The 12,247-nt window shown below is 39.7% G+C and overlaps 1 protein-coding gene across 2 annotated transcripts; it reads left to right on the forward strand.

Annotated features, from left to right (window-relative positions):
* The first annotated feature begins 4,764 nt into the window (after positions 1-4,764).
* LOC112303542 (olfactory receptor 7A5) lies at positions 4,765-11,726 on the forward strand. Of its 2 annotated transcripts, none has more exons than XM_024559110.3 (2): positions 4,765-4,920; positions 10,477-11,726. In XM_024559110.3, exon 2 carries the CDS (start codon positions 10,803-10,805, stop codon positions 11,724-11,726), a length of 924 nt encoding a protein of 307 aa, XP_024414878.1. In that variant the 5' UTR covers positions 4,765-4,920; positions 10,477-10,802. The 2 variants fall into 2 exon arrangements, with proteins under 2 accessions (XP_024414878.1, XP_045050316.1); XM_045194381.2 differs by lacking the exon at positions 4,765-4,920 and adding an exon at positions 10,305-10,383.
* The last annotated feature ends 521 nt before the right edge of the window (positions 11,727-12,247 follow it).

The following is a 12,247-nucleotide window of genomic DNA, read 5'->3' on the forward strand; positions in this document are numbered from 1 at the left end:
AAGAACTCACACGACTCCACTCCAGGAAGACAAACAACCCAATGAAAAAATGGGCAAAGGACTTGAACAGACACTTCTCCAAGAAAGACATACAGAGGGCCCAGAGACATATGAAAAGATGCTCAGCATCACTAGCCATCAGAGAGATGCAAATTAAAACCACAATGAGGTATCATCTCACACCGGTCAGAATGGCCAACATAAACAAATCCACAAACAAATGTTGGAGAGGATGTGGAGAAAAGGGAACCCTCGTGCACTGTTGGTGGGAATGCAGACTGGTGAGGCCACTGTGGAAAACAGTATGGAATTTTCTCAGAAAACTAAAAATGGAACTGCCCTTTGACCCAGTAATTCCGCTGCTGGGATTATACCCTAAGAACACTGAAACACCAATCCAAAAGAACCTGTGCACCCCAATGTTCATAGCAGCACAATTTACAATAGCCAAGTACTGGAAGCAACCGAAGTGCCCATCAGCAAACGAGTGGATCCAAAAACTATGGTATATTTACACAATGGAATTCTACGCAGCAGAGAGAAAGAAGGAGCTTATACCCTTTGCAACAGCATGGATGAAACTGGAAAGCATTATGCTAAGTGAAATAAGCCAGGAAGTGTGGGACAAATACCATATGATCTCACCTTTAACTGGAACATAAGCAATAGAAGGAAAAAGCAAACAAAATATAACCAGAGTCATTGAAGTTAAGAACAATCTAACAATAGCCAGGGCGGGGGTGGGGGGGTGGGGGCGGGGACAGTGGGTAGAGGGGATTACAGGAACTACTATAAAGGACACATGGACAAAACCAAGGGGGAGGGTGGAGAGGGGGGAGGGAGGTGGGTTCAGCTGGGGTGGGGTGGAGGGATGGGGAGAAAAGGCATACAACTGTAATTGAATAACAATAAAAAAAATAAAATAAAAATAAAAAAATAAAAATGTTTACAATGGGAAAGACAATTATGTGTTGATATTTTCTTGCACCTTGTTGAGTATTTTCAGTATTGCAATCTACATTCTCTGTCATTTTTAGCACATATTTCCATGTGTTCATGTTTGCTTTTTGGAGACTTTTATTTTCTTTCTAAGCTGCCTCATTACCGTGGTTACTCATGCTATTTGATGGGTTCCTTCTGTGTCTAGGCAGCTCTGTATGTGTGGCACTTCTCTAGCGGTTCCTAGGAAGAGGTCCTGCCATTATTTTCTAGGACATGGCACTGAGTCTACAGTTTTTGAGCTGTGTGAAATCTCATAATTGACCCCAGTAGCTGCTGTCATTGTAGCAGCAATTCTCGGGGTGGGGTTTTCTGGAGCAACAGGACGGACTTTTTTGTTTTGCCCTCTTGTTATAGGTGAACTTGGACCTCCATGGGGTCCTCTCAGCACCCCAACTTGGGATCAGTGACACAGGGCAATCTTTACTCAGGGGAAATAGTGATTCTATAGCAAGCATTGTTGGTTTTGCAGATAAAGAACTGCACAACCTGACTCCAAGGGTGCCAGAAGGTGAGTTTTGGGAGTCCATAAGAAAGCAGGACTCAATGGCTCTTCATCTTTGTCTGGAATGCCAACTGCCCAATAGCTGCAGCTGAGCTGCTGTTCTGTGCCCTCTTCCATGTCCATCATTTTTGGGAACCACCCTCCCTCATTTCACAACCTGTAACCCCCCCATGGCTAAGGCTGTGTGAGAAAACGTGGGACCCTTATCTACTGAGGAGAGAAAGCTTCTCTCCCGGGCATGGCCCTGCCTCTCCCCCTTTCACTTCACACTGCTTGGCCATGGGCGGATCACTGGTTAGACAATGGCACATAAGATTCCTTAGAGGAGGGACAACCTAAGACAGGCCGGGTCATGAAGAGGCCCTCAGGGAATGACTTGGGGGGTTATAGAAAGAGGGGGTGATGGACCCTTGCCCCTCAACTTTGACATAGCGTGAGTCCTCATTCTGTCTGCAAGAAGTCTCCTAATCTCTTGCCTGCCTTACTTCCCCTGCCTGACTTAAGCCTGAAACAATGCTGGAGGTGGGTGGGGTCCTGTGCTTGAAAGGGCAGGTTCCCTGGGGCTATCAGGCCTAAGAAAGGATGCATAAAATCCTGTGAAACCTCCTTTGCTAACACCCTCAATTTAAATAATAGAGGTCCAAGCATCGAATGAGTTTGTTTCCCCAAAGTTTTATGGCCCTTAGGCTATCTGACCTGGAATCTAAATAGGCCCTTATAGTTTTATGAATGTTATCCAGTGTTTGATTATTACTGCCTGACAATGATTGAGATTTACACGCACACCCTGTATTCCTATGCAAATTACACCCAATAAAATCCCATTGAGGAACAGGTTCCTGGCCTTTCCACTTTGAGAGATCAGCCACCTTTCCTCCCCAAGCAGATCATGTCTTGGTAGATTTATTCTCATCCATGGTGTATGGGGTGGGGGGAAGTGGGCAGATACCCACCCTGCCCACATCATATCTTCTTGCCTCCCCTGTTTGCTCCCTCTGGCCCTCCTTTAAATGTTTCAATGTGCAGTCTCTGAGGCATAGATGTACATTGAGCAGGGAATCCTTTGTCAAATTATAGCTCTTCAAATTGTTGACATTTCCAGGGGAGACACCAAGGGGATCTCTCACACTGCCATTTCTCTGACATCACTCCCCTTTACCCATCTTTAAAGCCAATGTAGCATTTTTAATCCTTGCTCTGATACCAATTCTATCTTCTTCCGTTCTCTTCTACATTCAGAGAACCATGGTGATTACTTTAGCTTCACCTATGTAGTTATTGCCAATTGTACCTTTTAAATTTATTTTTAATGACAGTTATCATAAAACATATTAATTTCATGTATGTAACATTGTTATTCAATGTTCATATACCTACAGCAAGTCTAGTAACCACATGTCACCGTACATAGTTATTACAATATTATCAAGTCTATTGCCTATGCTATACTTTACGTCCCCAACACTTATGTTATAACTGGATGTTTATACTTCCTAATCCCTTTCCTGTTTTTCCCCCATCCCACACCCTCCCTCTCTAGTAACTATCAAGTTGTTCTCTGTATCTATGAGAACTGTTTCAGCCTTATTTTGCTTACTTATTTTTCTTTTTATATTGCACTTTGCTTTTTTCCCACGTAGAGTGATACCTACTACACTTTCTCAGTGTGAATCAGCTACCTGAGCTCTAGATCCTACTCCAATCCATGCAGTGCTATGCCTTTTCCCGTCTAGTTAATTTATTTAAGTGTAATTGTATAATATAATAGGAACATCATTCAAATATACAATATGGTGAATGAAAGTCATAAAAATTATAGTCCATACCTCACATCCAGTTGTGTATAATTCAAGAAAGTGCACAATAAACTTTATTGTTTTCTCAATGTAATTCTTAAATCTGAGCCTCAATTTCCTTATTTCTGAAGGTAAAGTGGGACAGCAAACATAACTTCAGATGAATGTTGCCAGAAATAAATGAGAGATGGATGTTTTCTTGACTCCAAACAAACTGTTCAAGGTAAAGTTGTATGTATGCATATTAGTTTATTCGTGTATATTTTTATTTCAAATAAACACACACATATATGTATACAAACACAGACTCATATAAAATTTCATTTTGAAAGGCAACAAAAGAAATTTGAAAAGGATAAAATAGAAAAGAATGAAAATGAAATTTAATAAAATTTTAATATAAATTTTAAAGGTGGAGAAATTTAGACACAAAAGATTTAAATTAAATGGTACACAAAAATTAAAAAGTATTCCTTTTCTTATATTAATTTCTCAAAGGCATAAAATATGAAGCCCCCTGACACTTAGGCAAGAAGAAATTCTCTACCAGTCAGAAAGGCTGAATATCTACAGAATGCTTATATGTGTCTTCCACTTAAGGGGAAAAACAATGCAAAATGCCTTTACCCAGGGGAGGCTAAATGAATGGAATGAGACACTTTATCTCAATTTCCTCAACAAATCTTTTGGATAAATGTCTATTTTCAATTATTAATGCTAATGTAAAATTACCACACTAATGATTTAAAAACAAACACATTTATGCTCTTGTAATTCCTGAGGTCTCATGGGCTAAAGTCAAGATGTTTGCAGGGCTAACTTTCTTCAGGAGGCTACGGGGAAGAATCTATCTACTTTTCTGTTCCAAGATTAACATTATAGTGCAAAAAAATTGAAGTGTATCTCTTGTAAGTAACAAATATTGCATAGTGAGGGACTACAGGACATTTCTTGTGATATGAGGTTGAAATTCCAAATTGAGTTGGCCAATGTTTCATGAAGCTCAATGTGTAACACTCAAGGTTTAATCAAAGGAACCTAGTTTTCCCCCTTGTTGAAAAGAAAAATAGCAATTATCTGCAGACAGCGGGGCTGTATCTCTACCACAAGTCAATACTTAGGGATTTCAGTTTTCTAATCCAGACTGGATCCTCAGTCTGAAATTTGGAAAAGTTTTAAATGAGGGTTTGGATAAACTGTTGGGCAATTACTCTTCTCAAAGCCACAGGCTTTATGAGGAGGAACTAGTAAGAACAGGATTCACTGGACTTCCAAGCTAGTCTTTTGGGAACACAGAATCTCCAGGTAAACATTCCCTTCTGTCCAGACCCACAGGGAAATCATGCAACTAGAGGTTGGAGAACAAGATGGAAATGCACATAACGAGCAGACATACGGAGCTGTAAATACCTCCTCATCTCCAGTCTCTCAGCATGTGTGACCTTGGGCTGAATGGAACCTAGTTGTTGCTTTTGGAAACCTAATTTTCTCTAGAAGACCAATGCTTGCCTCCTTCCTGATGTCTTGTCTCAGCAGAGAGCTTCAGCCTCCATTGTCATCCACATCAAGGAGCCTAGATTTTCTTTACCAGGATTCGGCCCTCTCAGAGGTCAGGATTAGGTGAGTCCATCTTCTCAAAGCTCTCTATCAGGTGAGGCTAAGGGTGCAGTAGGGGCTCCAGGAAAGGGTCAGAGAGAGCCAAAGCCAAGAACTTTCACCTGAGGTCTCTTGAAAGCCATCAGCCTGTGGTTGTTTGTTTGCCTGATTAATTAGTTCATAATTTGTTTGTGATGCTAAAAAGACAAGTGAACATCGAAGTCTGCAACACATGTGTCATTTGCTCACTACTCCCTGATGGAAGCCCAACTGAGGTGGCAATGGGAGGCATAAAGTATTTCAAGTGTAAGTATAACATGTAAGATGAGTTTCGCAACTAAAGGGAGTAGGAAAATGGAGTACTAGCCGTGGAGAGTTGTCCAGTAAAGTAGGGCAGTTCTTTATTTTTATCATGGGGCATATTCAATGTTGTTTCCATATTGATGACACATATCCATATTCAGTACACTTCTTGCAAATATTACCTTTCAACAGTGGTCAGGAGTGGTACATTCCACACTATCTTCTTTCACTCTGCATTTTCCATTAGCATGAAAAAGAATTTATTTGATAAGTAAAAAGAGGTGTGCTAAATAGCTTGATTTTGCCATTACTTCATGACCTGTGACCTGAATACATTTGTGGGTTACTTATTCATTTGTTTCCTCTATTGTAAATTTTATGTATTTCAGCATTTGTTGAGTGCTGTCAGTTTGCTTTGATTCCTGCTTTTTATTGCATTATTCTAAACAAGGAATTGGAGGGGTTTTCCCCCACCAACTTTGTCATTGTCATTGAGTCCTTTTATGTACATATAGGTGGAGAACTGTGAGTATTTATGAACTATGTGGGCTCAAATCTATCCTCAGGCACATTGTATTCTCTCCATTGCTTTTTTTATTTTTTACTTTTCTTACTGAAAAGAAAATACAGCTGTTACTTTTATATTCTTCACTTGTCTATCCTTGCTATAAACAAAAAATGAAAGTGAATGTTCTTGTGTGTACTTAGCACTAATAAGTCACCTAAACACATACTGCCACTTGTCCACGTCTCCTTCATTCTGTATTGCTCCTTTGCCTCCTGTGGTCAGCTCCACTTTCAAAATGGACATCAGCTTCTACCGTCCTCTTGAAGGCACTCTTTTTTTTTCTTATTTTTATTTATTTATTTTTATTTTCACACAGTAGTTTCAGTGTACATTGGTGAATTCAGGAAAGGCATAACACACAAAATCAGTGTATGTTGGAGGGAGGTATCCAATTAAAAGGCATTTAAGAGACTAAGTCATTTACTTTTATGACACCAGGTCTTTTAGAAATTGGTGATTATTTCAAAAATACTGGAATTAGTGCAATATGAACATAAATATGCCGTATAACTAAGCAATTCTTTTGTTAATGGCATATCCAAAAGAAAAGAGTGCATGGGTATACCAAAAAACATGAACAGATTGTTCAGGGCAGTATTTTTTTTTTTTAACCAATTTTTAATTGTTGTTCAAGTAGAGTTTCCTGCCTTTTCTCCCCAGCACTCCACACGATCTCAGCTCTCCCCACCTCCCTCCCATATTTCACACCCCCTTGTTATAGTCCATGTCCCTTTATAATTGTTCCTGCAAACCCTTCACCCTTTTCCTTTTAACCGCTTCCCCTCTCCCCTCTGATCACTGTCAGCCCATTCTCAATTCCAGTGTCTTTGATTATATTTTGCTTGCTTGTTCGTTTTGTTGATTAGGTTCCTGTTAAAGTGGAAGGCACTCTTTATAAACATTTAACTGAAGATTACCTATACCTATCATAAGCAAATTTGAATCCATATATCACCATATAAGAAGAAATTATGACTTAGATACTGCTTTCTCCCTGACTTTATAAACCTTTTTATAACATTCTTTTATTTCCAACTCTATGGCAATTTACTCTGGGATCAGTGGCCCATGTTGATATTGTTATTATTTTCCCTATTAATATGAATTAACTTGATTTTCACTTAATTATTTTTCATACAATAATTTTGTGATCAGTATACTTAACCTGATTACATTCCTGCTGCTAATCTTTATTCTCTAAGGTCTTAGTTTCTTTTTAAAAATCTTGTCTTCCTATGTTATGCTCACATACTCACTCATGTGCTTTTGTACAGATGTATGAACAGCATCCTGGCCCATCAGAAATGCTCTTTATGCATTGTACAGTTTTTCTCTATGTGTCCACTCTTTCCTCCTACTCAACAATACCTACACTCTTCCCTCCAGTCAAAGAGGGTGTAAGATGCTGATTCATTATTTCCATGTCTGCACAATATTCTGAGGGGTGGGTGTGCTAGCCACACTTGAAATCTAATGTTAACTTTCTCATTACATTGCTATTATAACAATATATGAAAATATTTTGAGATTGTTACGTTAAAACTCTGGTTCTCCACCAGAGGCAATATACTGTTCCCCTAGGGGACACAGAGCAATCTTTGGAGACATTTTTAGTTGTCTCATGGGAGGCGTCGGTAAAGTCCAGGGATGCTCTAAACCTCCTGCCATGGCCAGGAGAGACCACACCTCAGACAAAGACCTGGCCCAGAATGGCAGTCCTGCAGAGACTGAGGAGCCCTGAGTTAGAGGCACAGGTGCTGGTTGTGTGTGCAGCTGCCTGCAGTCTGTTTTCCCAATGCTGTAACACTTCATAGTTCTGCCAGGACAAAACAGAGCACCCCTTTGCTACCTGTTTAAAAGTCTACATCCCAGTCAATGTGACATTTTTCTAAGTTTTTCTCCAGGCTGTCAGGTGTGAAAGAACTTTTTTGTTCTTTGCTGAACTTTTTCTGATTTTGATCAAAGATTCATACTTGATGGTTTTTGAATAATTTGAATATTACTATATGGTTACTTTTTTTCATGTCAGGCTTTTAGATGACTTTTAAAATTTATGGTGGTTGGATGTAGAAGAGGGTAAAAGAGGGATAAATGTTGGCTGAAAGAGACTTGACTTGGGGCACTGAACACACAATACAACATACAGGTGATGTATTAGATAGTTGTACAGCTGAAACCTTTATAATTTTATTAACCAATATCACCCCCATAAATTCAATAAAAATTAAGACAGTAAATATAAAAATAATTAAAATTGATTATGTCTCAATTGACATAGGGGATGTTTTGTCCATAAAAATGTTTTGCATTTTATTTGTTAAATATGTCTGTCTTTTTACTACTGAGTCTCTGACTTGATTCGGATGGATTGGCCCACTCATCAATATTAATATGTAGTTTTCATTCTGTTCACCCAAAAGGACTGGTTACTCTTCCAGAGAGTAGGCAATCCCCCCCGATTTTATGTAACACAACAGAGGTAGGGGATCAACTTCATTTCCTTCCAGGTGGATGTTTCTTTCTCCAGCTTTTATTTAACAACTCAACCTTTCCCAATACAAAGAAATACAACCTTACCATGTGTTAAATGTAGTTATAAACTAAGGCCTAATTCCTGATTCATCGTCAAATAACACTGAGCCTCTGCTTTGCCACCATGTCTGGGAATATCATACATTACCTTCTGTGTCCATGTCTTTGCCAATTTAATTACAAATGTATGTTGGTATTTATATCTTGTTTTCATTACTTTTTGATGCTCCCCTCATTTTCTTTCACACAGTTGCTAAATCATTCTGTTTAACCAAGTTTTATTCTCCCTGCCATTAATTTCATGACTTCACTTTCACTTCAACAGCTTCCTGGGTAAGTGCACAGGTCTACACAACATCTGGGAAAATACAGCGGTGAGAAAAGCAGGTGAAGCCCTACTTGTTCAGATCTGACATTGTTTTCTTTTGTTTTTAATTTAGCAGAAATTTTTATTCAGTTTTCACTTTTTATTTTTGTTTTTATTTATTTTTTATTTTTATCTCCACACTATTTTTTAATATATCTTATTGATTATGCTATAGCAGGTGTTGCATTTTCTCCCCTTCATTCCCGTCCTCCTGCGTACATTTCCTTACACATTTCCTATACTATTCTTATGCTCCACTTCTCTATTTTCTACCTACCATTTAGACAACAGACACAAGTCTCCACACTAATTTTTATTGTTGTTCCAGTATAGTTGTCTCCATTTCCTCCCCACCACTCTCCCCCACCCCATTGTGATGGTGAAGGAAGAGTACAGTGAAATAAATATTTGCATGATAACGTGGTTGGGCTTAAGTCACATGAAGAAAGTTACTCAGTGTAGAACGATGGATTGTCATGGCGTGTGCAGGCTTTATTGGTCACATCCTGGGGAGGCCTTTGCATGTTGGATGAAGACCAGGACCAGAATTAGACGGTGCCTACTGATTTGCCAAAATTGAGGTCCAAATCCAAAGTCCAAGAAAAACAAATGGGCACATGAGAAAAGTGAGTGAGGGGTTTGTCTCACCTGCATTTTACCCCTATAAAAATCCACTGGTCAAATAACAATAAATAGGCACAGGAAAAGCCTGTCTTCTACTGCTTTATATTAAAAAGAATCCAATTTCTAAAATATACCTTGGTTTTTTTTGGTCACTTTTCACTATGTACTCAATCGGCAAGGTGTTTCCACACCATATGTAGATTACTACTATTGTGTTTTGGACAAATATATCTTTTCTACCTTATTATTTTTGCTTGACTTCAAGGGATTAAGTTAGGGTTTGAAAGCTGCCAGAATCCAAATGCATTTCTACCTCAACATCTCTCAGAGAACACCTGAGCTTATTATCAATAGATATTTTTCTACCTTATGTCCATTTATTCTCCTCTCACCCTGTACATTTATGTTTTTTTAAATACAGGGCATAAAATGGACATTCCAGTATGGGACCCCAAGCTTATTTGTGCATTCACCCTTACCATTAAGTATTGAGGTACTATGCCTAAATTCTTTTTGGAAAAGATACTTGAGCTGGACTGATGAGTGGTATCTAGTCACAGCCTAAATAGTGAGTGAGACAAACATGGAGACCACACACATGAGGAGACATGGTGTGTGGGTGCACATGCCTCATAAACCAAGAACAGTGCTCAGAGCAGGAGTATCTGGACCCATGTATTCCAAGGTGACATATCACACAGGGGCCAGAACTCCATCAAGAGAAGGGACTGAGGAGGAAATTCTTTTCAGTTCAAAGGATGCTTTTCCAATCAGATTAATAAACTGCAAGATTTTAATAGTGTACAAAGGGACTCTCTGTGACTTTGAGTTTCAACAGCAGCATGCAGGCCCCTATGTTTCTTAATATCATCTAACACCATCTTTCCTGCCCCAGACACACTGGCTCAGTGTGAGCCTTGATTTTCCAAAACTACCATCTTCCTTAGGACCTTTGCACTGTCTGTTCCTGCTGCTTGGAAACACGTGCTCCCCCTTAGACTCCCGCTTCGTCATCTTTGAGGTGCCTGTTAAAGTGCTGCTTGTTGGAAGTCTTGACAAAAAGAATAACCTCTATCAACTTTATGCATTTAAGGTGATTCACCTTTCTATATAACATGTGCTCCAATAGTTATGTTGTATTATAATTTTTATTTGTTCATATTCTTTCTCCATGATTTGTTTCTAGAGATGCTTGTTTTTCATCAGCCTGTACTCTGAACAGTGCCTGGGACATCGTCTAAAGTCAATATATGCGTATATTCTCAAATGCACACACTACAGCCTAAATAAAACAGCAATATCCACTGAGTTTGAAGAATCACTAAATGGTAGAAAAGGAAATTCTACTGCAATGGCAAAGGACATGCCCTAACAAGAACCATATCCTATACCAAATATGGAATTTTTTTGAATTCTAAAAACTAATGTAGCATTTATTTCAGTTACTAATGTTTGCCAATGTGAAAATAAGTTATTCATTTGCTTCTATTTTTTGGTAGTCACCTGCACCACATGGAATCAGGCAATGTTACACAAGTTTCAGAATTTCTTCTCCTGGGATTTTCAGAGACACCTGGACAGCAGCCCCTTCTATTTGGGTTCTTCCTCTCCATGTACCTGATCACAGTGTTGGGAAACACGCTCATCCTCCTGGCGGTCAGCTCAGACTCCCACCTCCACACGCCCATGTACTTCTTCCTCTCCAACCTGTCCCTGGTAGACATCTGCTTCACTTCCACCACCATCCCAAAGATGCTGCTGAACATCAAGACACAGAGCAAAGTCATCACCTATGCAGGCTGCATCACCCAGATGTATTTTTTTATGCTCTTTGCAGTGTTGGATATCTTCATCCTGACTGTCATGGCCTATGACAGATATGTGGCCATCAGTCACCCACTGCACTACAGAGTCATCATGAACCCCTGGCACTGTGGACTGCTGGTTCTGGTGTCCTGGATCATGAGTGCCCTGTATTCCCTGTTACAATGCTTAATGGTGTTGGATCTGTCCTTCTGCTCAGACTTGGAAATCCCCCACTTTTTCTGTGAACTCAAACAGGTGGTCCAACTTGCCTGTTCTGACACTTTTCCTAATGACCTGGTGATGTACTTTTCAGCAGGGCTGCTGGGTGGTGGTCTCCTCACTGGGATTCTTTATTCTTACTCTAAGATAGTGTCCTCCATACGAGCGATCCCATCAGCTCAGGGGAAGTATAAAGGATTTTCCACCTGTGCATCTCACCTCTCAGTTGTCTCCTTGTTTTATGGTACAAGCCTAGGTGTGTATCTTGGCTCTGCTGATAGCCGCCACTCACAGTCATCTACAACAGCCTCAGTGATGTATGCTGTGGTCACACCCATGTTGAACCCCTTCATCTACAGTCTCAGGAACAAGGACATAAAGAGGGCCCTGGAAAGATTACTTGACAGGTAGGCTTTTCAACGGCCAACTGCCCATGGCTGAAGAAGTACCCATGTATGTTTCAAGCTTCAGAGCAAGAAGTTCTGACACAAGTTTATACAATCTTTGGACCATATGTAATTACAAGTTCTCATGTATCTCATGGGTTAACATGAGTTACTTTAACCTAATGTATTCTCTTATGACATTTATCATTCTAAGTAATATTTCTCTTGTTTTACTGAGAGAGTAGTCATGTATTATACTACTTGTACATACTAAACTACACTTGGATGCTGAGGTCATTTATGTAATTTTGTTGTAAAGGACCATCTCAGAGGACAGTTTTCACTTGCATGGTCATCACTATTTTCTTTTTTTTTTAATTTTTATTGTTATTCAATTACAGTTGTATGCCTTTTCTCCCCATCCCCCTCCGCCCCACCCCAGCTGAACCAACCTCCCTCCCCCACCACCACCCTCCCCCTGACTTTGTCCATGTGTCCTTTATAGTAGTTCCTGTACTCCCCTCTTCTCACTGTCCCCACCGCACT

This window comes from Desmodus rotundus, chromosome 9 (assembly GCF_022682495.2).
Source record: "Desmodus rotundus isolate HL8 chromosome 9, HLdesRot8A.1, whole genome shotgun sequence".
Lineage (NCBI taxonomy): Eukaryota > Metazoa > Chordata > Mammalia > Chiroptera > Phyllostomidae > Desmodus > Desmodus rotundus.

Excerpts from the sequence above, each read along its gene's own strand:
- LOC112303542 (XM_024559110.3), top strand. The coding sequence starts at position 10,803 with ATGGAATCAGGCAATGTTACACAAGTTTCAGAATTTCTTCTCCTGGGA.